Consider the following 26,849-nt stretch of genomic DNA (forward strand, 5'->3'; position numbering starts at 1 on the left):
TCTGTTCTTATATTTATGACTCCAATTACTTTTCCTTCTGAGATGAAAATCATTGTGTTTCTAGAACTGATCGGTGCTGGGTGTGGGAGACCATCGCCCTGTGCAGGAAGGTGAGGCGTGGGGTATGCACCTCTCTGCTTCCCAGAGCCAGCAGGTTGGGGCCGGGGAGGCAGGAGGACCTCAGGCCTCAGGAGGGCTGGCACGCCCAGCCTTCCAGCTCCCTCTGTGACTGCAGGCAGGCCTTTACTTCTCAGAGTCTCATCTGTGAAATGGGAAGGCAGTGATGCCCCCTCCTGTATTAGCAAGAGTGGTGGTGAAATCTTGAGCACATCTCTGGGGGTAGTCGCTGCTGTGGACTCTCGGTGGCTTCAGGGACATTCAGAGGACATCTTACACTGATCATGGCCTGGCAGCTAGGCATGCTAGTCCAAAGGGCCCAGTGCAGTTCTGTTCTCGCTGCTGCTGCACCTGCTGTGTGGCATGTGTGGTGAGCAATGCACGTGATTTAGGAGAACTGTAGGCTCACCTGCCATTGCAGATGAAGGGTTCACTTGGTGTCACATCAGCAGAAGAGAACAGACACTCGCTCTCTCTGGCTCTGTCGTGTCTTAGGGAGTCTTCAGTTTCTCTGGTGTCCTCGTCTCTAAGAGGGGTCAGCAATGGCAGCGACTTCACAGGCTTATGAGGCATAGCTGAGTTCATCCACGTGAAACTCTTGGAATAACAGCTGGTTCAGAGTGACTGCTCCCAAGTGTTGCCACTGGTCCTGGTCATTGGCATCACTGCCCTTGCAGGGGCAAACAAGCACCCTCCACCCATACAAGGGCTGTCAGGAGTGCTTCTCACCCCTGGAAGGCTGTGGCTGCTGGGGGTTGCCACCTGAGAGGGGGATGATGGCACAGTGCTCTCTGCTTTCCCTGTTGAGCTTGGAAATATTCCCAGCACCTCCCCCCACCAGCTGCCCTGGAACCACCCCAGAGGGGGTATGTGAGGAACAGCCCCTACCGTGAACAGCTTCCCCACCCCCACCCCAGGGTCACATCATCGGAATCTCCAGGTTGGGGGCTTTGAAAATGCTGATTCCAGGGTCCCCCACTGCCACCAGACCCAGGAGGTCTGTGTTGGGTAACTGAGGAGGGACTCTGCCTTTGGTCCCTCTGCCCTGGAGGTTGCACGATGAGCAAATGAGTCCTGGGCTCTGGCCACAAGGTCCCCACCAATTCCTCCCTGCCTCCCCTGCGCCCCCTTCTCTCCACCCCACGTCTTGCTCCTCTGGTTTATGCAGCAAGGCCTGTGCCCTCCCTCCCAGGGCCATGTGAGGATGAGTGGCTGAGCGGTGTGCTGGCCCCACGGGCCTCGGCCTCCGCCCTCTGCTCAGGCCTGCAACCCACTTTTGGAGGAAGAGATCTGAATTATAAATAGGGGCCTAAATCATGCATGAGACCTCCTGCCTCTGCTGCTTCCGGCTGCACTGCCAGCAAATAGTTTTACCTCCCTGGAGTGGCCCCTGACCCCTGGGGCTGAGGCCAGAGGAGTTTCGCTGAAGCCTGGAGCTGCTTTGCACCCGGCTTCCTCCTATGGGGAGGGGTGAGAGCACGTGTACCCCCAGGCAGCTGTCACCCCAATTCTGACGATGCTGTGGGCATGGCCCACATCTTGGGCAAAGGAAAAAAACATAACAGGGCTAGTGCCCAGGCAAGGCTGAAAGCGAGGTGCAAAGGCATGGAAGCCAGGTGGTCCCAGGAGTGGTGCCCAGCAATTCCTCATGTCAGTCTGGTAAAAGCCTTGGGCCCAGCATCTCAGAACCCTCCTTGACACCTTGATGAGTGCACTGGTCTCTCTGTGACCTTGGGCAAGTGGTCAGCCTCTGTGTTCACCTGCCCCTGGCTGGGTATCACCCAGAAGTGGGCTACAGACACCAGCGGCTGCCCCAGGTATGGTCTGCCGAGAGCATGCAGGTGGCCTGCAGGTCCTCAGATCCTTGTGGGGTCTCTGTGCGGGAGATACCTACTATGGGCAAGACAGTGTGTTCCTCTGTAGCGTGTGTCTGCCTGACCCCTGCCAGGCCCCAGGGAAGGAGCCTAGGTTACATGGAATGCTGGCAGTCCACCAGCCAGTGTTGTTAAGGGACCCCCGAAATCATGATCATGACCTCTTTTGGGCCCCTGGGGAACAGGAGCCAAGGGAGTCTGGCCTGCACCATTTCACAGGTGAACGGACCAAGGCGCTAAGAGACCGGGGCTTGCCAGGTGTGTGGCAAGGCTGCCTTCTGCCCTCCCTAATGCAGGAATCTCTACTCTTTGGTCCCCATATCTTCCCATATCACCCCTGGGTGAACCAGGCACTGGCCTCGAGAGAACCTGGGAGGCAGCGCTGCCTCCCTCCCTGCCTCATCAAACTACCTCTGCCTTTGACCTTGGTGCTCTCCCCTCCCCCACAATCCTGGGTGGGTACAGCCTGGTGGCCCTCCTCCCTGCCTCCCTCCACACTGCCCCTGGGCATGTGGCAGCTTTAGCAGTCATCTGCCCACTGTGATGCTGGCCCCTGGGCTATTTTTATCTCACTTGAGAAATAGCAAGACATCTGTCCCTCCCCTGCAGAGGTGTCTGTCGCCGTCCACACACACACACACACACACACACACACACACACACCAGAGAGTCGGGGAAGAGCCTGGTTGACTGAAGGGAGGGACAGATGGGCAGACGCACCCTGGATCCGCCCGATTCCTAACCCTTTCGTTCCTGTTCAGGAAGCAAACAGAGCCACAGGGGTGGTCCCGGCAGCGGTCAGCAGCCGGCTCAGGCTCTGAGTGGCCACTTGGGGACAAAAAGGAAGACAGCACTTCCCTGGACGGGCGGTGCGGGGTGCCTGTGCCTGGATCTCAGTGCTGACCAGCGACCCCTGACCTTGTGTGGCACAGCCCCTCTCTGCCATCACCACTTTTTGCCCCTGCTGGTCCTGAAGCCAGTCCCTCTTCAGTTAAGGGGATCCCTCCAGCTCTAAGAGCTAAGCATCAGCACCAAACAGCCTCTTCCTTTGTACAACACAAATATCCACAGGCGGGGGTTGGGCAGCTCCAGGAAGGATCACTTCAAGCCATACCCCCACTGAGCTGACTCCATGCCACGATGGCGGCAGTTCCCCAGGAGGGTTCCCAGGGAGGGGAGCACTTCCATGTGCCCGCCTTTTGCTTTCCTCTTTGCCAAGACAGTGTCTCTCGAGGCTGTGCAGCCCATGTCTCATTGGCCAGAGATGGCTAACATGTCTTTGCCTGGGCCAGTCACTGGCGGTGGTGGGAGGCTGGGCTGGGCTCATGCCCCAGGGTTGAGATGCCCTGGAGACCCTGGTCTTGACAGGAAGTGGGCCCCTCAGGTGCCTCAGGGCTGCCCTAGCTGGGCAAACCCTGTCACTGTTTCTTTGCTTTACTGAGAAGCTGAGGGACACCCTGGGGTCCCTCCACACCTGCTGTCCCCCGGCTGTCAGGTCCCTGGGAAGCTGCCCAAGGCATGGCCTTTGCTGCCCTGTCCTGCTCTACGCTGTTTCTCTCCTCTTCTGCCAGTTTCCTTTCTGTCCCAGAGAGCCCTGGGAAGGCATCAGGAGGGCACCCTGTAGGACAGAGCCGCTCGGCGCCCTGGGCAGAGTCGGGGCTTGCCAGCACACACTTGGTGAAGCCGCTGGTGGTGGAGCAGAGCAGGTCTTGAGGCTCTGTGAGTCACAGGGTCCTGAGGTCACCCTGCCATGTCACTTAACCCCACTGTCTGCTCCTTCCCTCACTATGCACCCCGCACTCTCCTGTCTGCCATAGGACTGACTCCTAGTCTCACGTGATTTGTACATTGGCCCTGGGTGCTGGTTGAAGGGCCTTGGTATGGAGAAGTGCCCTGCCTCGCCCAGGGTGATCTGGGGTGGGCTTTGTTGGCCGGGGTCTGTGCAGTTGCATAAGCTTAGTGCTGACTGTCCCTCACCTGGGATTGGGGGGCGCGTTGACTGTGGAGGGAGAGTGGGCCCCCACCGTGGAGCCCTCGCCTTACCCTTTGTTTCCCACTGGCTTTGCTTCTGGCTGCCCTTCGGCTGCTCCCCTGCAGAGAATCCGTGGACAGGGCAGTGGCCTTTGTCCGTGGGGGGTGGGAGCGGGGACTCCAGAACACAGAGTCTCATTGTGTGCCTGAGGTCAGGCGGCTGGACCGCCTGGGAAAGTGGGTAAACAAGTAGCTGGAGCGCTTGGTGCTACGGCACCCACACCCCACGGAGGCCACAGTCTCTCAGGAAGGTCAGAGAAGGGACTCAATGGAGACATCAGGAGGAAAAGGGACGCAGGCCAAGACCGAGCTGGACTCCAACCTCAGCCACCCCCAGGCTTGATTCTTCTGCCCGGGCAGGGCATCAGCTGGCAGTGTGAGGGGCTGCCCGTGATACCTAGCCCTTGTAGGCGCTCCACACCTGAGAGCCGCTGGAGATGTTCCAGACGAGGTGCAGCTGACAGAGCCCGAGTCCCCTCTTGCTGGCCTCTTCCCTTGGTGGCACCAGTGTCCAGCTGCCTCAGACCCCCTGCCTTGATTTTTTTTTTTTTAGATTTATTCATTTTTATTGTAAAGTCAGATATACAGAGAGGAGGAGAGACAGAGAGGAAGATCTTCCATCCAATGATTCACTTCCCAAGTGGCCGCAACAGCTGGTGCTGTGCTGATCCAAAGTCAGGATCCAGGAATCTCCTCCAGGTCTCCCACACGGGTACAGGATCCCAAAGCATTGGGCTGTCATGGACTGCTTTCCCAGGCCACAAGCAGGGAGCTGGATGGGAAGTGGAGCTGTTGGGATTAGAACGGGCGCCCATATGGTATCCTGGCGCGTTCAAGGCGAGCACTGCAGCCAGTAGGCCCCTCTGCCTTGAGTTTAATCACTTCTCTGCCCACACCTGCTTCTGCTTGCTGTCCACCACGCCCATGTCCACCTCTCCCCTTGCCTGGCCAGCTCTCACCAACAACTCCCCCCAGCAGGTCTGAATGTGGGATGCCACGTGTGTCCCTTTATATAATGTTCATTATTAATTACTTGAAATGCAGAGAGAGATTGACCAGTCTTTCAGCTGCTGGTTCACGCAAGTGTCCTCAACCACCAGGGCCAGGCCAGGCTGAAGCCAGGATCCAGGATCCACCTGGGCCTCCCACGTGGGTGGTAGGGACCCAAGGACTTGAGCCATCATCAGCTGCCTCCCACAGTGTGGTAGTGGATGCTGGTGGAACCAGGACTTGAACCCAACACGCTACAGGAAGTGGTGACTTTGCTGCATCAGATGCTTGCCGAGGCTGCTCCTCTCGCACCGCCTGCATCTGGTTTTGGTATCAGGGCAATGCTGGACTCATAAAATCACTTGGGAAGTGTTCTGTTTTCTGGAAGAGATTGGGTAAAACTCATGTATCTTTTTTTTTAATAGTTGATGAGACTGTCTGGGTCTGAGGTTTTCTGTTTTAGAAGGATTTCCTAGGATGAACTATGAAATTAATTTCTGGGACAACATTGTGGCACCACCGATTAAGCCATCACTTTGACATCAACTTCCCTAAGTACTAATTCAAGTCTCGGCTACCCCACTTCCAATACAGCACCCCACTAATGTGCCTGGGAAAGCAATAGAAGATGGGCCCAGGTGCTTTGGTCTCTGCAGTCACGTGAAAGACCTAGATGGGGTTAAGGTCCTGGCCCTGGCCCTTGTGACCATTTGTGGAGTGAACTAGTAAATGGGGTTATTCACTAGTGAATGAATGACATTATGAAGAAATTATTTACTACTTACAGTGCTATTCAGATCATCTGTTCTTCCTGTGTGAGCTTCACGGTTTTGTGTCTTTCAAAGACTTGGTTGGTTCATCTAAGTTATAGACATTCTGTGCCCATCGGTGGTCCTAGCATTTCCTTATTAGCCTTTTCAGTTCTGTGAAGCCATAGTAGCATCTCAGCGTTCGTTTATGAGACGGTAATCTGCATTCCCTCGCTCTGTCGCTCTGAAATCCGATTAGAGGTGCACCTGTTTGATGAATCTCCTCAATGAATCAGTTTGTTGTTGTTGCTTTTCATCTACCATTTTCCATTTTTCTGTTTTTAATTTACTTTAATGTGTCTTTAATTTCCCTTGGGACTTCCTCTTTGTCTAGTGGATTACTTGGGCTGATGATGCTTAATTCCCAAGGATGTGGAAATTTTTCAGATGTCTTGCTGTTATTGATTTTTTTAAATTCCATTTTGGTGAGAAAACATAATTGCATGGTTTCAGTTATTGTAAATGTACTAAGTCCTGTTCAGTCTCTCAGGAATTGGTCTACCTTGATAAATGTCCCCCGTTCAGGAGGGCATGGCGTGCCCTGCTGTGACTGGGCCGAGTGCTCCGCAGTCCGGCTTGGTTGTGCTGGGTGCTAGTAGTGTTCTTCGGCCCTTTCCTGCCCTTGTTGATTTTCCCTCTAAGTGGTTCCGTTCATCCCTGGAGCTGAGTTTCGAAGGACCCAGCTCTGTCAACTTGTCCAACTTTCTCTTTCAGGCCTTTTAGTTCTGCCTCACTTTTTTTTTTTTTTTTTTTTTTGCAGCCCTGTTGTCAGGTGCAGGTACATTTGGAGTTGTTATGTCTTCTGAGTGAATTTTTTCCTCTAATGTTTCTCTGAATCTCTGGTTATTTGCCTTGTTATGATTAGTTAATTCCAATTATTCTACCATTATTTTTTTTCCTGTCTCCATTCTGCTATAAGTCCCATCCAATGAATTTTCAAAATGTCGATTACTTGAAGTTTTGCATTTCGGTTCTAAAACAATTTCATTTGGCCTTCAAAAATCCCGTTTCTCTCTCTTTCTCTCTCTTGCTAAGAATTTCTGCCTTTCCATTTATTTCAGGATTCTCCTTTGCTTCACGCAGGGTAATTTGGGTAACCTCAAAGTCTGCGTCCTATAATGACTGCGTCTGGCTTGTCTCGGGCTCGGCATCGTCCACCGAGTGCCCCCCTTGTGGCTGCAGCTCCGCGGCATGTGTGTGCAGCTCGGGAGTGGGCCCGGGCCCGTACACATGGCCCTCCAGCTCCCTCCTGCCGGGCTGTCGGCCCACTCCAGCTCTGAGGCCCCTTTTCCTCCTTTCTCCTGGCAGGCAGGAGTTGCAGGTTTTCCTCATGGGCGTGACTGCTGCTGCCTGCCAGCACGCCTCATGGGAGGGGACTCAGGGAAAATACCGAGGTATCTCTTCCTTCCCTCCCACTCAACTCATCCGTGAAGGGCCTCTTTCCTCAGTTTCTCATCAGAAAGAGGACTTTTAAAAAAATAATAATACATTTATTTTAGAAAAGTTCTACATAGATGGAGAGACAGACAGAAAGAGACAAAGAGCTGTTCCGTGTGCTGGTTCACTCCTCAGATGGCCACAAGGACCAGGGCCTGGGCCGCCCTCCACTGCCGTCCCTTTGCATAGCAGGAAACTGCATCAGAAGTGGGATGGCCATGATCAAGTTCCCGTGAGATGCCTGTGTTGCAAGCAGCAGCAGCTTTTCCTGCTATACCACCACACAACTCCCCACACCGAACGCACACTAGAGGATCTCTTATGGACCATTTTCTCTCTGTAACCTACTGTGCAGCCTGAGTCTAGGTTATAAAATAGATGAAGAAGAAAAATGAACTTGGAAACGTACACCATCTTTTACTTTTTGCTCTCCTCGCTTCACTGTTTTCAGAATGCTCATTTGGTTTGATGTCACCTGCCCAGGGCTCTGGTTGCAGTAAGTGGAAGCGATGGGGTGCAGTGTGTTTGCTACTGTCTCGCCTGCACCAGGAGGCTTCCCCGGCCCCTTGATCGATGTCTAACTGACACGTGTCGAGTCTGTCTCTGAGCCGTGTGTGGGGTGCTAGTCGGAGCCCTCTGCTTGAGCAACACAACATGCTGATATTCTTTCCGTTAATATTCTGGCTCTCAAGCAAGACATCCCTGTCCCAATGCCAATTTTTCTAGAAGCAAAGAGAGCAAAATACAGATTTGTTCTTCTTCTGGTTACTGCATGCCGCCACACTTGGGGAAATAATAGTAATTTTTAGTAGACATAATTACTGGGTAAAGAATAAACTCGGGCACCAGGCCGTCCGTGTCCAGCTGCCTCAGCTCAGCTGCGTGACCTTCACTCACAGGGCCCTCTCCTTTCTATGTCTCCATTTCCTCGCTGTAAAACGGGAATACTAACAGCTGCTTCCCAGGTTGTGGCAAGGGTTACGTGAATGCATGCATTGGCACCTGGCACCAAAAAAAAAAAAAAAGTTAAGGACTTTAAAAAGTTTAAGGAAAATAGAATGATATATTTTGATATAAAAAATATTGATATCTGGGAGCTGGGGCTGTGATGCAATGAGTTAAGCTGCCTCTTACAACACCAGCATACCATGTGAATGCTGGTTTCAGTCCTGGCTTCTCCACTTCTGATCCAGCTCACTGCTAATACACCTGGGAAAAGCACCAGGAAGACGTGGGAGACATGGATGGCAAGTGTCTGGCTTTAGCCTGCCCAGCCCTGGCTACTATGAACACTTGGGAAGTGAACCAGCAGATGAAAGATCTGTCTCTTTTCCCTCTCCCTCCCATCTTCCCTCCCTCCTTTCCTCTGTTTAAAATTTTGTGTATCATATGTGTGTGTGTGTGTGTGTGTGTGTGTGTGTAAATATATGGCATGTTTATTTGAAGCAGAACCGTCATCAGCTGGTTCACACCCTAAATGCCCTGGACAACCCGGCTTAGAAGAGGTTGAAGCTGGGAACTGGAACCATCCAGATATCCAGTGTGTAGCAGGGACCAAGCACTTGAGCTGCCCCCACCCCCTCCCCAAGTACACATTCATAGGAAGCTGGAGTCAAGAACCACAGGCCGACTTGACCCCAGGCACTCTGGGGGACAACACAGCTGTCTTTTTTTTTTTTTTTTTAGGATTTATATTGGAAAGTCAGATATACAAGAGGAGAGACAGAGAGGAAGATCTTCCATCTATTGATTCACTCCCCAAGTGGCCGCAACAGCTGGTGCTGAGCCAATCCAAAGCCAGGAGCTTCTTCCAGGTCTCCACTGGTGCAGGGTCCCAAGGCTTTGGGCCATCCTTGACTGCTTTCCCAGGCCACAAGCAGGGAGCTGGATGGGAAATGGGGCTGCCAGGATTAGAACCAGTGCCCATATGGGATCCTGGCATGTTCAAAGCGAGGACTTTAGCTGCTGCACCACTGTGCCAGGTTGACACAGTTGTCTTAACCCCGGGCTTAAAGTCTGTCCTTTAGGGGACATGCTGACTGCCTTGGTAGTGGCGTGGCCAGTGTTTATTAGGCCCCTTACTGTATGCACAGAGCCTCATAGTGGCACCATAAGCAGGCTGACCCCCTTCTTCTGAGACATGGCAGTGGGATCCCAGAAGGATGAAGGGCCCACCCCGTTTGGCCTTGCAGTCCTGGCCATCAGGGAGGTGGGGGCGGGCTCAGGGAGGATCTGGCTGGTGATCAGTTCGTGTAGTGGTGACAGCAGCAGTGCAACCTTCCCCACCGTCTGGGCTCCACTGAAGAGATATGACCCTGTGGAATGAATGGGAGGGAGCAGACAGCAGCCTGAAGAAAAAGGCCACAGAAATAGAATGGGGAAGCCTGGTAATTGAGTGGCCCCAAAAAAGGAAAGATCAGTGTTTTATTGCCAGGGAGCTGCCTGTTTCCCTGGCAGCAAGCTCTGCAGCCAGCTGGGAGTGCTTGGCGATAGCTGCTCCTGTGGACCCTGCCAGCCAGGCCTCACCAGCCAGGAGCCCCCGGGGCTGCTCAGCCACACGATGTGTGTGTGTCCGCTAGTCCCCCATGCCCTGCAGGTGGGTCACCTGCTGCACTGCCCTGCACGACCTTCAACAGCCTCTGCCCATCCCTGCACTGCCTGGGACTTTGCCTGTCTGCTGATGGAAAGAGGAACTGATCAGCAGAATGAGGGGGACAAGGTTATCCCGTGGCCAGGAAGGGCAAGAGTTGCTGAGGGGTCCGGCCCTAGTAGAGGAGAAGGCTCTTTCGCGGCCGCAAACACTGCTGCTGTTGGAATTGTCCTAAGAATGACCCACGCTGTTAGGCTCACGTCCTAGTGGCCTGCCGTGGCTCCAGCAGGCGTTACCCACACCCCGCTGCCTGTGCGCTGGGGGTCCCTGGTGCCCATGAGTCTGTGAGGGCAGCAGTCACCGCGTGGTGTGGAAATCACTTCACAATGGCCTGCTTGGTGAAGGGCCGCAAGGCAGTGCGGAACCCTCATCTGTGGCCACTGCATTTAAGGGGCTCCACAGAGAAAGGAGGGCACAGCAGATGGGGACCCTGCACTGCTCTAGGGTGCCCTAGGGACTGGCTGGCTGCTTCTCAGTAAACAGTACCCACCCTGCCTTTGCGTCCCCCAGTCCCGGAGCGTCAGCCGCTCAGGGGTTACAGAGCCCTGCTGCTCTCTGGGTGGGTTTGAAGTTGGGGTTCCTTCTCAGTTGCTCCACACTCAGGCACAGACTCCACCCTTGACTGGCACCACAGGAAATGAAGGTCTAGAATGAGGCCTCAGCACGGACTGTCTGGGCGGAGCTGGGGCTGCAGAGGCCTGAGATGCGGGTGTCCTAGCCCATGCTTATGTTCGGCAATTCCGCCCACACCCACCTTGAGAGAGCAGGAAGAGGAGGTGCCACTTGCTGGGCTGGTGCGAGGGCTGCCCCACTTCCTGCAGGTGTCACCTGGCATTGCTGTTCTCAGAGGTCGCGTCAGTGCCTGGCAGTGTCAGAAAGGGTGGAGGTGGTGGCAGCAATATTGAGGTGGCTCTGGCTGCGCATAAGCTGCTAAAAAGCCACCTTCCTCCTTCAGGCTCTTTATAAAGCCCACCAGGTAATGGGTTCAGAGGTCTCAGAGGGAACATGGACCCTTCTGCCCGGCCCTCACCCCAACCCCATGCCAGGGTGGGAAGGCAGGACAGGCTGGAATAACGGCACGAGCCAGAGCCGCATACTCAAGGAGGGTGGAGGGGCTGAGGTGGGGGCTCCTTGGCCCCTGCGTACCCTCCAGGGCCCCACTCCAGCAGGCTAAGTCACTGGCACTGACCAGGACTGCGGACCCCTGTGGCACCTGCCACGCTCAAAGGGAAATGCAATGCGCCCATGACTAGACTTGGACCTGGGGCGCATGGCAGGTGGTGTAAGGGCATGGCGAGTCTTCCCTGACCACATCAACAGTCCTAGCAGGCGCAGGAGTTCCTTCCCTGCACACCAGACCGTGTTCCCATGGTGAGCAATGAAGCCAGAGAGGGTTCTAGAAGGGCCTGGCTGTGCAGTAAATATTGACAAGGATTACCAGGGGAGATGCAAGGTGCCTGCAGTGAGGGTGTGTAGCCTCCTCTCCCCACCCCTGTGCCCATGTGTGCCTGTGTGTGGTCTGTGTGCCCATGTGTGCTTAACCAGCAGGAGCAGCAGCTACCGCCATGGGTCTGGCATGTGTGGCTCTCAGCCATGCTGTGTGGCAGAAGGGAATGTGAATGAGAGTGTGAGTGTGTGTGTGTGTGTGTGCGTGTGTGTGCGTGTGTGTGTGTACACCCACGTGCCCTGAGGAACAGCGGCCCTCTCAATGCCAGACTGACTTAGAAGAAAGCCTCTAGAACCACACCTGTCAAAGCTCTGAAATTCAAGTGTTGAAAATTTTCGGGGGCCAGAGACGGGGCACCCCCAATTCGTTAGAAAAGCCAATTGTTATGAAGTTAGCTATGGCCAAAAACCAGGGAAAAAATACCACGGGCTGGCAAGCTCCAAGTTACTCTGATTGAGATGTATTTTTGGAGAGGAATTTGGCAACTTGTATCAAAAGCCTTAAGCATCAAGATGTGTTGTGGAACCGCTCGGGTCCCTGTACTCGCTAAATATATGTGAAACTTGTGCCGCATGCCAGGTCCGGTGGGGACCAGCAGGTGTACAGTGGTGATCAACACAGGCACAGCCCTGGCCCCCCAGGAGCTCCCTCTGTAGAGAGAAGGCACAAATGACTCAAACCATTACAGGAACCCATATTTACAGACTGCAACCCAGAGTCTAGAGGCGAAAACCTAGGATACCTCAAGGCTGGGCCACAGCAGAGGGGGACCCCAGCAACAGGGGCATGGTCAGGACAGAGCTGCACAGGGAGGCCCAGACAGACGGCCACAGGAAAGACAGGCACCCCAGGGAAAGCAGCACGTGCCGGGCCCTGAGGCAGCCAAGAGCTTCATTGCTTCGGGTGCTGTCAGTGATGGAGAACGTGGGAGGAGAGGCAGTCAGAGGCTGCCTCCAGGGTGGGTGCCAGGGTCTACTGAGTGGGACAGTCCGATGAAACATGTGCATGGCCAAGGAGGGCAATGGTGACAGCTGTAGACGGGTGGGTCCAAGGGGTGGTGTGCAAAGAAGGTAGCTGTGGGGAACAGTGGGGCCCAGGCTGGATGCAGGCGAGAGAGGGAGCAAGCTCTGCCATGCTGTGGCAGGAAGGGTAGGACAGGGCCAGCAAACTGGACCATCCAAGCCACTGGTCCCGGAGAGGGCGGTGGCCAGCTTACCCAGGGATGTGGGTATTTGAAGTGGACTGGGGGAGAAAGGCAACTGACAAGGACTGGAGAGGCTATCAGCCAGCTGCGGAAGACCCCAGGCTCTCCTTGTGAGAGCCAGGAGTTGGGGTGGGCGTCTGTCTCCGAGGTTGAGTCACACCTGGGAGGCCCACAACCATACTGGAGCCTCAGTTCCGCTTGCAACCCAGCTTCCTGCCAACACGCACCCTGGGAGGCAGCAGCTGAGCACTCAGCCGGGGACATGGAGTTCCAGGCTCCTAGCCTTGTTCAGCTGGGGAGCGAACCAGCCCGTGGAGGGTGTCTCTCTACACCTCTGTCATACTGCTTTCAAACTGATGAAAAGACCTGCCACACTGCCTCCCATCACAGCCATCCTTGGCTTTGCTCCAAACTTGGGATTTTCTGGGGTTTTTTTTTTTGTTTTTTGTTTTCGGTTTTGTTGTTTTTAAGATTTACTTATTTCTTTTGGAAAGTCAGATTTACAGAGAGGAGAGACAGAAAGGAAGATCTTCCATCCTCTGATTCACTCCCCAAGTGACCACAACAGCCGGAACTGAGCTGATGCAAAGCCAGGAGCCAGGAGCTTCCTCTGGGTCTCCCACGTGGGTGCAGGGTCCCAAGGCTTTTGGCCATCCTTGATTGCTTTCCTAGGCCACAAACAGGGAACTGGATGGCAAGTGGGGCAGCTGGGACACAAACCAGCGCCCATATGGTATCCCGACACGTTCAAGGCTAGGACTTTAGCCGCTAGGCTACTGTGCTGGGTCCCAAACCTGGAATTTCCAATCACTGATGCAACTGCCATGCACTGTGTTTGTCCAATCCTGTTGATAGGGATTTGACCAAGGGTCTCAGAACTACAAAGCACAAAAGTAAAATTTGTAAAACATGGCTAAGATTTTCTTAGGACAATAGCTGGGTGTCTGGCGTGGAGTCTGTGTCAGTTCTGTGCTGAAGAGCCGCCAAAGAGTCCCCTGGAGCCTTGACCTCCTCCATGGCCGCCCGTCGGCTGCCCACGGGGAAGGGGCTGGGCTGCTCGTCCCCGCTTGTCCCCGTGCGTGTCCCAGCTTGCTCTTGGATCCCAGAAGAGACCTCGCAGCGGGCTAGCCTGGTGCTAACCTGGGATGAAGGGAGAGGGTCAGGTGGGCTGCTCTCGCACGCTCGGGCTGTCAGCATCGGACTCACACGTGTCCTCTTGCCTTCCCTCAGGTGGAGAAACTTGTCAAGTACTTGGATCCCCACGACCTGGGCAGGATCAACTTCAAGGACTTTTGCCGGGGGGTGTTCGCCATGAAAGGTGAGGGATGAGTCCTGGGGTCCCTCTGTGTCCTGTTCCCTCAGTAGGGAGACTGGCATGGCAGATTCGTTAGGGGTCCCAGGGACCCCCTGGGTGGCCTCTGTAAGCGAGTCTGCCTGGTGACCCATGGGAGATGCGGGAGAGGGTTTGGGCTCCCATAGCCACGCCAGCCCTGGCAGCTGTGGGACTGTGGGTCTCCCTAACCTTCTGCCGCGGTGTTCCCTGCTCAGTCAGGGCTGGGTGGGCATCTCTGCCTCCTCACTGATGTCCCCTCTTCCGTCTTGCCCTTTAGGGTCCCAGGCTCCCAGGAGCCTCCCAAGCCCACAGCAGTGGGCAGGGCCACTCCCTCCCTCCCTGTGTCTCTCAGCCCCTCCTGACACCCTCTCTTCCCGCTCCCCCTTGTTGAAGGACGCACCGTAAAATCTCCTGTCTCTCCTGAATCCAAAAGCCAGTTGTGGTGCCGGGATGGTGCCGCTCCTATTACTGGGCTGATTTGAGAATGTGACTTAGCATGAGTGCCCACCTCTGCGTGCTGCCTCTGGGTACTCCAGGCACCCCACTCCCTGTGAAGGGGACTGTGCTTCCTGCTCCTCACCTCCCCGCCACCGTGTTGGCTGTCACTGGGGCCAGAGTCCTTCCCTGTAGGGGTGGCTTGGCCTTCACAGGTGGGAAGCATACAGCAGCCGCGTCAGAGGGAGTGAGCCGAGGGTCAGGGACGGCGTGTGGAGGTTCCCGTCGAGGACATGGGGTTTGTTTGGACCTTTGGACCACCACAGGTTGCATCTACGGGATACCTGAGCCTATTGGATGTGACTTTGGGGTGTTTGCTCAAGGATATGGGGGGAGACGACCTGTGTGACAGAGTCCACAGGAGGTAGAGCCCTCTGAGGGTGGCCCTGTCCTAGGTGTCCTGGAGTGGGAAGGAGTTGGCAGACTGCTCAGCCTCAGGGGGAGGTTGACGTGGCAATGCCATCTCATATCCCTTCCTCCAGGAAGGCCTCTTGGATTGCCTCCACACAGAGCCTGCCCTTTTGCACTGGTGACTCTCTCTTGGTCCCAGTAAAAGGGCACCATTTGAGCTCCCTTTGTCCAGATGCCTCCTCCCTGCCCCTTGAAGACCAGGACCACCAGCTTTCCTCAGTCCCTTCCCACTCAGGGCCTGCTGTCACAGCAGAGCGGCCGGGCCTAGCCGAGACGCTGACCACACGTTGCCTGTCTACCTGCTCACAGGGTGCGAGGAGCTGCTGCGGGACGTGCTGTCCGTGGAGAGCGCGGGAACGCTGCCCTGCGCGCCTGAGATCCCCGACTGCGTGGAGGAGGTAGGACCCCGCCACACTGTGGGCGGGCACTGCGCTGTCGCCAGGTCCGGGTGGGCCAGGGCATGGCTGCCAAGTCAGGACGTGCTGTCTGGGTCAGGAGCTATGGTGTGGGGGGCGGGCCTTGCAGAGTCTCTTTACTTCCGGTCACTGAGATGAAGGGGGACCTGAGCCCCAGGAGGGACAGCTGTGGGCAAGGCTGGAGGCCAGGCAGGCACGGCTGCCACTTTGTCTCCCTCTCCTCTCCACCAGCCCGGCACTGTCACGTCTGTGCGACAGGCCCTGGGTGGTTTTTCCTTAGTTCCCTGACATGAGCTGCATGTCCAGCCACTCAGTTCAGTCTGACACGAGCTCTCCCGGAGTTAGCGACAGACCCCACAAGTTCAGGGTCAGTCCCACCTGCTCCCACTCCAGACTTGAGCCACAGACCAGATGCCAGGCCACTCACACTTCTGCCCAGCCTCCCTCCTTCCTCCACCCCGTCCCCAACCCGGGACTCCCCGCCCTGCTCTCTGGTTCAATAATTCACTAGAACAGAGAACATTGCCCTTGAGGCGATTGGTTTATTGCTGAGGGTACAACTTGGGAATGGCCAAACGAAAGAATGCAGAGGCCAGGGCACGGATGGGGGTGGGCATGAGCTCCCACACCGTCACAGCACCAGCTTCCACACGCTAGTGTGTACGCCAGCTCCCCCCTTCCACAGAATCTGGTGGTTCCCAAGCTCCAGTGCCTCCTCTCCTGGGGGTAAGTGGACCTGAGAGGGCCCCCTTCTTTCCAGTCCCAGATGTGGGCTTTCTGGGGCCCCACCCCAAGACCCTGCTTAAATAACCTCAGGTGTGCCCCACTCCTGCAGGGAAGTGTCTGGGGGTGTAGGAACGCTCGGAGAGCCCGCATGCGCTCAAGGGTGGAAGGGTCTGCTGGCAGGTGGACTGCTCTGTCCTTGTGCGACCTTCAAGCGCAGCACCTTTTCAGAGCTCGCAGGCAGGGCTTGGCCCTGGATGCTGTCCTGGTCAGTGCGAGGTATGTGAGGCTGCAACAATGACCTGCTGTCCCATGTGTCCAAGGGCTCAGTTACAACCGTCTTAATCGATTTTGCTTCAATCCTGGGATTCAGCAATACTTCATAAAAGATAAAGCATGCCGGTACTCCGAGCAAAGGAAGCCTGTGTTAGCGATAGCAGGAACCAAAGGCAGAGAGTGGACCGGTCGTCCACCGTGGATTGTCCACTCGTGCAGTGGGCACAAGGGACATGACTGGGCAGTTCACATCAGGTTGTTTCTAGTGACTTCTGTTTGAGGATTAAAGCAGAGGGAACCTTAACCCCACGCCAGCTGGTACTGGCCGGATTGGGATTTCCCAGGAGGTTGGATAAACAGTTTCAGTGTGATGTCACAGAACTGGAAGCATGATTGATTCTTTTATTTTTATTTGTGAATTTGAGTGGCGGAGAGACAGAGAGTGCCTCTCTGCTGGTTCACTCCCCGGCTGCCTGCAGTCGAGGCCTGGGAGCTGAAGGCAAGTCTCTCTGGTTCCCGCATCCTGTATCTGAGGCTGTGGGTCCAGGACCCGCTGTGGCTCCCCACCCGCAGCTTCCTGCTGGTGCAGCCCCTGGAGGCGGCGCTGGTGGCTCGAGGAATGGGATCCTCAGTGGTGGCTCAAGGGATGGGATTCCTGCCACCTGCCCCGGGGACCTGGATTGCACTGCTGTCTCCTGACATCGTGCAGGCCACTGAGGGCGTTTGGTGAGTGACCCAACAGATGGAAGTGCATGCACTCTGCTATCCTTCCCCTTTCTCTCTCAAATAAATAGAAATCTAAGATTCAGTAACCGAAAGCCTGGTCCAGGAAGTGTGTGAGGTAGCGTGTTGCTGTGTGATTGGGTCCTGCGTGCTGTGTGTGGTTGTGTGTGCAGTGCAGCAGGTGTGTTTGCACCAGGGGTGCCACGGTCACCACGGTCACGTGGGCGCGCCATGTGCTGCAGTGGCGGGATGGATAAGACCCCACTAGGCAATGGCAGTCTTTCAGCTCCCTCGCACTCTCATGGCAGCATCGTCCTTCTGCGGACCAGCAACTGCCAACCATGCTGCTAACCAGCAATCCTCAGTTCTGCTCCGCCTCTGTTGGCCCCGCCCAGCCTGTGTTCCTGTGTGACACTGGGCTCTCCTGCCCAGCACGGGGAGGCATTGACGGCCTCAAGACCCTCTGACTGAAGCCCCCTGGAGCTGTGATGATTCTGTTTCCTCATCCTGACCCCCAGCTCGGGATGGCCCCCAAATACATGGATGCTTTTCCCGGCTCCATGGTGGCCCTTTGACAGTGGAGCTGGGTGCAGGCAGGCGGGAGAGGGAGAGCCCAGAAAGAGGGCCCTGGGTGGAGGACAGGGGAGGCCGGCTTGAAGGAGAAGGCCCCAGCCCCGTGGGGAGACAGAATTGCAGCACGTATTGCAGCACGTTGGTTTCCGGTGTGCATTTGCAATTCCTAAATCACCTTCACAGGAAGGTAGAATGAGCACTTCCTGTGGATTTTGTAAGGTGGGGGGCAAGGAGGAGATAACTGACTGGTCAGCGGATTACTTCTGCTTCCTGTTTTTGTCAGGGTTAAGGCGGAGGGCAACACTTGCCTGCTGGGGGATGGGCCTGTTCGCTCTCCTAATTTCCTAGAAGGTAAATGAACAACTGCTTTTCAGCTTGGGGAGTGGCGAGCTCTTCTCCATTTGGGGTGGCACGTTGGGCTAGTGCAGTAACTCAGTCCTAAGCAAGGGCCTCTGGATGTTGTCACCCAGCCAGATGCCAACTGGGACCAAAGCCAGGCCCCAGGTGTGGGGCGGAGCCTTGCTGGAAGGAGGCAGGTGCTGAGAGAGGCTGGGGGAGGGTGATGTCAGCTCGCAGGAGCAGTGCTTCTCCCCAGGGTGAACAGAACACCGAGGACTCCGAAGGACTTTCGGGGTGGCCCTTTCCCTTGGTGGAGTGCTGAGCAGGAGGCAGGTTGAGGAGGCAGTCTGTGAGGTCAACCAGAACTGGGCGCTTCCCCCAGTTTGGCCACAGACCGTCATACAACCCTGGGCAAGTTCCTCTCAAGTCAGTTTGCTGAGAAGTGGGGCCATTCTAATCCAGTTTATCTGTTGTGGAGACCCACCGAGGAAGCAGACAGGCCCTGTGCTGTCCTGGGACCAAGCTAAGAGGTGGTGCCAATTCACCCCCGCTCCTCTTACCCTCAAATCCTGGTGTTCTGGGTTTGTGTCCACCCTGCGCCCCAAGTCCTGGAGGGCAGAACCATGCGTTCCCTACTCCTCTTTGTGCAGAAATACAGTTTTCCCTCCCAATTCCAGTGGGCAAGGGGTGGCTGAAGGATGGTGTCGGTCACCTTCGCCATCCTTCTGGGACTGGTTCTGCGTGTTGGTTTCTCTGGGTTTGGGTTTTTCACTCCTCCCAGGCAAACCCCTTTCTGACCCTGACAGGTGGCTGGTTGGCCCAGGTCCAGTGGGATGACGATGGATGGGTGGACAATGTGGGCAGCCTTGCTGGCCCTGTTTGTTCTGCTCCTCCAGGCAGCTCAGCTGACCTGGGCTTTGCATGTCAGGAGGGGTAAATTGGGCAGCATGAGTCTCCTTCCAGCTCCAGGTCCTGCAGCAGCAGCAAGATCACAGGCAGGACTGTGGGTGGAGGGGAGTAGGCCAGTCCTGCAGGCCAGGCACTTGGTGTCCTGCTGTGTCTCAGCTGACCCCTAGGGGTCAGCCTGATACCAGGAGCCAGCCAGAGCCTGGGGTCTTGCTGGGAGGTTCCCTGGTACCCCCAGGGAACGGATCGGGAACAGTGGCTTGGGGAGTGAATGCAAGGATTCCACACATTGCACAGTAGGAACACAGTCCCTGGTGGCCCCTCCCCGGTGGATTCCCTCCTCCCACCGTGGACGTCTCAAGACCCCCGTCCCTCTGGGCTGCTCTGCCTGAGTCAGCTGCTTGGCGCTTTGGGGTAAGTCAGAGGATAGCCGGTTATTGTCACTAGGAGCCAAAGGTAGCAGCCTATTTTTGTAAACACTTCCTTGCAACATAGCCATGCCCGTTTACCTTGTGAACACTGGGAGGGCAGAGGTGAGTGCAGTGAGCCCCTGGGGTCTCTGAGGAACAGGGTTCAGTCAAAAGGAAAAAGCAGGAATAGAAAGAGAAAAAGAGAGAGTGTGTGTGCTTCCATTTGCTGGCTCACTCTCCAAATGGCCGCAACAACCAGGCCTGGGCCAGGTCAAAGCCAGGAGCCAGGAGCTCTAGCCCGGTCTTCTTGTGGGCACTTTGGCCAACATCTGCTGATTCCCTGGCATATTAGCAGGAAGCTGACTCGGAAGTAGAATAATTGGGACTCGGATCATCACTCCGATATGGGATGCCAGCCAGTGTTGCTTCCGTGGCTTAACCGCTGTGCCGCAACACCCACACCCTGTCACTTATTTTTAGCTTTGTGCATAATGATGGCAAAATTTTAAACGTTTCGTAGCCAGTTCATCTGTTTTTTTCCATCGTGGCTTCAGACTTCAGTCTCACATTTAGCAAGGATTTCCCACCCAAGATTCTGAAGCCACTTCCTTTTATTTTCATTCTGTGCATCGGATTTTTGTGTTTAAAGCTGTAATCCATGGACTTAATTCTGATGTCTAGGATGAAAAGAAATCAGATGTCTCTCCTCAGAGCCTCTCCCTGCGGCCTCGGCCAGCCTAGGTGGGAACAGTCCCCTAGGGGTGCAACACGCAGGGCTGGGAAGCTGGGACCTCAGCTCACCACTACTTTCACACTGGGCCAGACCCCAGGCTTGCCTACAGAACTCAGGAAATCATTCATGTCGTGGCACAGAGGCTAAAGGCACTGCCTAAATGCCAGCATCCCATGTGGGTACAGTTTGAGTCTTGGAAACGCCACTTCCCATCCAGCTCCCTGCTGATGTGTCTGGGAAAGCAGCAGAAGGAAGCTGGCCCACGTTCTTTCCCACAGGAGAACTGAGTGAAGCCCTGGTTCTTCTTGGCTTTTAGCCCGGCCCAGCCCTGGCTACCAGATGCCTGGGGAGTGAACCAGGCTGATGGCCAATCACTTCTTGTCTCTCTCTGTCACTCTTCCTTTCAAATAAATAAACAGGCGCAATGACTAAATGGCTAAATCCTCGCCTTGCAAGAGCTTGGATCCCATATGAACGCTGATTTGTGTCCCTGCTGCTCCACTTCCCATCCAGCTCCCTGCTTGTGGCCTGGAGGCGCAGTTGAGGACGGCCCCTCCTTGGGACCCTGCACCCGTGTGGGAGACCCAGAAGAGCTCCTGGCTCCTGACTTCAGATTGGTGCAGCTGTTGTGGATATTTTAGAAGTGAATCAGTGGGCCAAAGACCTTTCTCTCTGTCTCCTCTTCTCTCTGTAAATCTGATTGGCTTTTCCAATGGGAAAAATAAATGTTAAAACAAAACAAATTAGTAAATTATTACCCAAAAAGAAAAAAAGAGAGAGAGAGAAGTAGAAGAAAGGAAGGGAAGGAAGGAAACAGCGGAGAGCTTCTGCCCCGGGTTGGCCCAGTGCTTGCCACCTGACCGTCCAAGCCCCCGGCTTCACGTCAAGGGCTGCGGTGTGTTTCTCAACCACCCACAGCTCCAGCACTTTAAGCTTCAGAAACACTTTCCTGAACACAGTGCCTCGGTGATGCTGCTGGGCTCTGGGAGGTGTGGGAGGACCCCTGCCCTTCTCTCTGAGGTGTGGTGGCCAGAGGGAATCCCGCTCAGGGAGGGACCTTGCCTGAGGCGGCCACTGTCCCACACTCGTCCTGTGCCTCAGAGCTTCCCTGTCTCGGGGAAGTGACTTGCTGGGCCAAAGGGGGCGGGGGCGGGGACGGGCGGGGCACACCTGCTGCAGTCTGCTGGCTTTCCTCACTCCGGTCTACCCCAGATCCGCTGTCTCTCACCCTCTCCCCAGCCCACTTCCACCACAGTCCCACAGGCCACCTCCTGATGCCACGGAGATTCTGCGCGGTGTGCTGGAGCCTGAGCAAGCCCTTGAGAGAGTGCTCCCAAGAGCTGGGACGGCCATGAATGATGGTCCAAGCCCTTGGGCTCCTGCCATCCATGTTGGAGACCTGGACAGAGGTCTTGACCTCAGCTTGCCCAGCCCTGGCTGTGGGGACCATTTGGGGAATAAACCAGCAAATCAGTGTGTGTGTGTGCGTGCGTATGCTCATGCATGCATACCTCTTTCATTCTGCATTTCAAATAAATACATAAACACATCATTTTTTAAAAAGGAAAGAAAATTATCGATGCCTGAATGCCCCCACTTTTATTTATGTAAAGATTTGTTTATTTATTTAAAAGGTAGAGTTAGAGAGAGGGAGAGACCATCTCGAAATGGCTACAATGATTGGGAATGGGCCAGAATGAAGCCAGGAGCCTGGCACTCCGATCTGGGTCTCCCACATGGGAGCAGGAGCCATCCTGGACCATCTGCCACTGTTTTCCCAAGAGCATTAGCAGGGAGCTGGATCAGGAGTGGAATTGCCAGGGTGCGTTTCAGGTGGCAGCTTAGCCAGCTGTGTCACAGTGCCAGCCCGCAGGTGAGTCCAGTGCATGTCTATGTTTGAGAAGTCCGTGTGTAAGGCAGGAGTGCCCCCCCTGCCCCTCGGCAGAGCTGCCTGGGAACTCGGGAGCTTCCTCAGACCCCGGCAGGTGCTCAGACTGCATCCCCAGGGCCCAGGGCCAGCCCCAGCCTCTCCGCCACTCCCTGGGCAGTTCTGCAATGCAGGCAGTGTCTGTCTGACCCCCAGTCAGTTCACATCTATGCTTCTTCCTCGAAGGCTGGGGCCCAGAGCCTGGAGACAGGGCAAAGTCTTGAACCTTGAACCAGGCACAATGCGTGTCTGCACAGATGGTGGGCACTCCATACACATGACCCAGCGGACGTCCTCAGCTAGAGCAGCTGGGGACAGCTCGGGCGTTGCCTGTGGAGCACAGCTGCCTGGGTGCCTAGTCACGGGAATGGCATTATTGGCCTCTGAGGAGCCGTGACTGCCTTTCCAGACAGGGTAATACCCCGGGCCCATGGACCAGCAGGGCCGGAACCCGAGTCTCCATGGAGCAGTTGTCACCTGTCACCCATTTCAGTAACCCAGGTTTCCGATGTGGGGGTCAGGGACCCGACTGCTTGAGCAGTGCCTGCCGCCTCCCAGGGTCTCCCATGGCAGGAGCCAGAACGAGCGCTTTGCTGCACAACGTGGCGTCTTCACCAGGTCTTGGTACCGACTACTGACTACTCTCTCCAGCCATTTCCCCCTTTCCTAATGACATGGGCATTTAAAAAAATTAATGTACTTGTTCTTTTTTTTTTTTTTTAAGATCTATTCACTTTCATTGGAAAGACAGATCCACAGAGAGAAGGAGAGACAAGAGAAAGAACTTTCATCCACTGGTTCCCTCCCTGTGGCCACAACAGCTGCAGCTGCGCCAATCTGAAGCCAGGAGCCAGGAGCCTCTTTCAGGTCTCCCAGTGGGTGCAGGGTCCCAAGGCTTTGGGCCGTCCTCTACTGCTCCTCCAGGTCACAGCAGGGAGCTGGATGGGAAGTGGAGCAGCAGGGACATGAAGCAGCACCCATATGGGATCCTGGCACATACAAGGCGAGGACTTTAGTCGCTAGGCCACTGCAATGGGCCCTACATGGACATGTTTGAAGCTTCAGATCTGTTTCTCCAAAGGCCATCCCTCGGCTTGATTGCCCTTGGTGATTTGCTAGTCGATTGTGTAGTGCCATTTAAAGTTAGTGGTCGGAGGGCTAGTGCTGTGGCATGGCATGTAAAGCTGCCACTTGCTGTGCCATCTTCCTGCATTCCCTTTTGAGTCCAGGCTGTTTCTCTTTTGTTTTTTCTTTTTAAATTATATGTTTATTGTGGTGGCCTAGCTGCTATAGTCCTCGCCTTAAACTCACCAGGATCCCATATGGGCGCCGATTCTAATCCTGGCAGCCCCACTTCCCACCCAGCTCCCTGCTTGTGGCCTGGGAAAGCAGTCGAGGACGGCCCAAAGCCTTGGGACCCTGCACCCATGCGGGAGACCTGGAAGAAGTTCCTGGCTCCTGGCTTTGGATCGGCACAGTACCAGCTGTTCAGTCACTTGAGGAGTGAATCATTGGACAGAAGATCTTCCTCTCTGTCTCTCCTCCTCTCTGTATTTCTGATTTTATGATAAAAATAAAACAAATCTTTAAAAAAATTATACATTTATTATTGTGTTATAATGTAGTTTCTTTTTTTTAAGATTTTATTTATTGTTATTGGAAAGGCAGATATACAGAGAGGACTTTAACCACTACACTATCATGCCGGGCCCATGATGCGGTTTCCTAGGTTCTGGGATTTCCCGTCTCCTTCCACAAGTTCCCTCTCCCTTCCCCCACATTGATTTCCCCTCTGGTATTACAATGGGTGACTGCTCTACTTCTGACCCAACTCCCTGCTAATGTACCTGGAAAAGCAGTGAGAGATGGCACAAGTGCTTGAGCCCCTGCACCCACATAGAAGACACAGAGAAAGTTCCTGGCTCCTGGTTCCAGCCCAGCCTGGCCTTGACTTTGTGGTCATTTGGAGAGTGAACTTGCGGATAGAAGATCTCCCTCTGTCTCTCCTCCTCTCTAACTCTGCTGTTCCAATAAATCAATAAATAATTAGAAAGAAAAATGAAAGTGCCTAGGAAGCAAGCCAGCACCGAGCCCAGAAAGTGCTGGAGGTCCTGACCTGTGACACACACTGTAAGGTTCACTGTGGTCGCAGGGATGGCGGTCAGGTGCCCACAGCAAGGCTGCGTCTGGACTTGCTCTCCCCCTACACCCCTGCAACAAACAACACTCCTATAAACTGAGAGATTCAGCTCCTGGGGCCTTCCCTCTGTCCCACCTCCCAGGGCCCGGTCCGCCTGGTCACATGACAGCCACGCCAGCTGGGCCCGTGAGGAACCACTCAACACTCCAGGGTTTCAGCCAGGGAAGCAGCCCTCGGCCTGATCCTGGGTGCTTCCTGTTTCCTTAAGAGAAGAAGGAAGACAAGGCCCAGCGTCAGTTTTCACCTTCCCATGGAAACCCTATGGGTTCCGGGAACACAGCGGGGATCCCTGGCCAGCAGATGAGGCCCCCACCAAACGTTTTTTGGTGGGAGTAGGGAACTTTTCCCATACCCTATGAAGTCCTGTACCTGGGGTCTATGTTTAATACTGACAAAATGACAGATTAATAGAAAAAAATAAACAAATTTTGATATTGTAGTTTTTAAGAAAGGATTCATTTATTTTTCTTGGAAAGGCATATTCACAGAGAACCAGGGATCTTCCATCTGTTGGTTCATTCCCCAGACGGCTGCAGTGGCTGGAGCTGAGCTGATCCTAAGTCAGAAGACAAGAGTTTCTTCTGGATCTCCCACATGGGTGCAGAGGCCCAAGGACTTAGGCCGTTAGCAGGGAACTGGATCAGAAGTGGAGTAGGTGGGACTCCCAACAATGCCCATATGGCATCAAGCAGAGACTTAACCTGTTACATATACCATGGTGACAGCCATTTGATTCTATATGCATGGGAGATTGGGAGAAAAAAAATTGAGAATCTGAAAGTTAAACCAGGGGCTTCTGTACCAATTACTAAAGGGTGATACATTGTGGAGAAGGGAAAGGAGATTTGAGCTTCCTGGAGCCGAGCATCAAGACAGTAGCCAGAAGAAAATGCAGGTTAGGTCTGTTCCTTCTCCTGGCACAAGATATCGGGGGGAAGCAGAGAGCTGCTCCCATGCCCACCATTCCTCAATGACCTTCAGCTCAAAAGAGTCCATGTACCCAAGTGGGCACGTTCTGGGGTGGTGGCTCCTGACCCCCTCCCTAGCCCTACGCACTCCTAGGCTTTGCACACACAGACGCCCAGCTGCAGCCACTTGAAGTGGTCCCTCTGTGAGCAAGGGGCGGGCAGTTGAGCATCCTCTGTGTCCTGAGGATGCACCATGGCAGCCAGGAGCCTGTCTCACAGCGGTCATCAGTGCCACACTGGACCTGATCCTCCTCGTGGCACTCCTGCGCAGGCACCTCCTCAAGGCCACTGCTGAGCTAAGGCGGGAGGAGCCCCAGGGCTCAGACCCTGTGTGTGACCATGAGTGACAGCCGTGAGTGACAGCTTGGCCACCATCTGGGCTGGTGCCAGGCTCAGCGTGCAGGCGTGAGCATGCTGACAAGCGATGCCGGGGCCGGCAGCCACGCTGTTCCTGAGAATGCTCACTCCTGATCCCTACACGGAGCCCTCTGTGTCAGCAAGGCCCATGTCATTGTCCCTTCCACGCTGTCTAAACCCTCTTCATTATCTTTGTTTTGTCTCCACGGCTCCAGCAAGCCACCCACCCAGTTCAGTGTCTCTGATGGATGCTAGGTGCATGGCCCCAGTCTTTTTTTTGTGGGGTTTTGCGCCAGGAAGCTAAGTCCATCCTCTCAGATGACATGGGTGGCAGCAGCACTGTGTGTCCAGTCGCGGTCCCCGCTGGTGCGGCTGGCTGGTCCTGGGGATGTTGCCCTCCTCGCCCGTGTGCTGTGAGTCCCACTGGCAGTGTACCTTTGTGGTCAGTTGTTGCACACATGGAGCATGACCAGTCCTGGTGAGGAGAGGTTGTGGGAGGATCCTGCCCCCTCGGGAACGAGCCCTGGGGCAGGTCTCAGGCAGCACAGGATCAGGCAGGCAGAAGGGAGCTACACTGGGAAGAGCTGGGTGGGGGAACCACAGGACCACCGAGCCTGGGGTGGAGAGCGGCCACACAGCATCGCGTATAGATGCCCAGGGCTCACTCCCAGCTACGCCGCGCGCTTGAGCTCTGCCAGCTTCAGGCCCAACCCAGTTTGTTGGTGTGTGTACATGAATGTGTACATCTAAATACATGTATGTATGTACATGTGTAAAAGCATGTGCATGCCCTCGTATGCGCATGTGTATGCATGTATGAAAGATGTAGTGTTAAAGCCTTGTTATCCAAGAACCACAGATTCCTAAAATACAACCAACTGATTAAGAAATAAGGCAGAGGCTGACACTGTACCTCAGAATATACACAGGTGGCAAATACGTATGAAAACATCCCTCATGTGACGTGTCATCAGAGAAGCTAAAGCTGAAACAGTGAGATTCCAGCACAACCCCGTGAGAGTGCTGAAGATCCACGGCACTCGCCCCCCAGCACGCTGGAGATGGGAAGCCCCCAAACGGCCGCTCATTGCTCTTGAAAATGCACAACAGGCGGGCACTCGGAACAGTGTGAGCGGCTAGGTGGCATGACGCTGAGCGTGCTCTGACCCTGAAGCCCACTCACCCCTCACTGCCTGCCACAGTCAGGCACCAGGCACGCAGGAAATCCGACACACCTGGGTTAGGGCAGCCCTGATCATAAATGCCAAATCTGCAAGTAATTAAGGTGACTTGTGACTTTTTAAAAATACCACTGACATCCCCCCCCTTTATTTATTTTTATTGGAAAGTAAGATATATAGGGAAGAGAAGAGACAGAGAAGAAGTTCTTCCGTCTGATGATTCACTCTCCAAGTAATCTCAATGGTCCAAGCTGTGCCAATCCAAAGCCAGGAGCCAGGAGTCTCTTCCAGGTCTCCCATGCAAGTACAGTGTCCCAAG

General features: G+C 54.9%; 1 protein-coding gene across 1 annotated transcript in view; it reads left to right on the plus strand.

The window, feature by feature from the left end:
• The window catches only part of RAB11FIP4 (RAB11 family interacting protein 4), a 92,642-nt gene that overhangs the window by 15,135 nt on the left and 50,658 nt on the right, over positions 1-26,849 (plus strand). The window contains exons 2-3 of the mRNA XM_041001048.1: positions 13,790-13,877; positions 15,108-15,196. Of these exons, the coding sequence (XP_040856982.1) occupies positions 13,790-13,877; positions 15,108-15,196 (177 nt within the window). The remainder of the gene's footprint in view (positions 1-13,789; positions 13,878-15,107; positions 15,197-26,849) is intronic.

Source organism: Ochotona curzoniae, unplaced genomic scaffold, assembly GCF_017591425.1.
Source record: "Ochotona curzoniae isolate NIBS_2020 unplaced genomic scaffold, NIBS_Ocur_1.0 scaffold_2453, whole genome shotgun sequence".
Lineage (NCBI taxonomy): Eukaryota > Metazoa > Chordata > Mammalia > Lagomorpha > Ochotonidae > Ochotona > Ochotona curzoniae.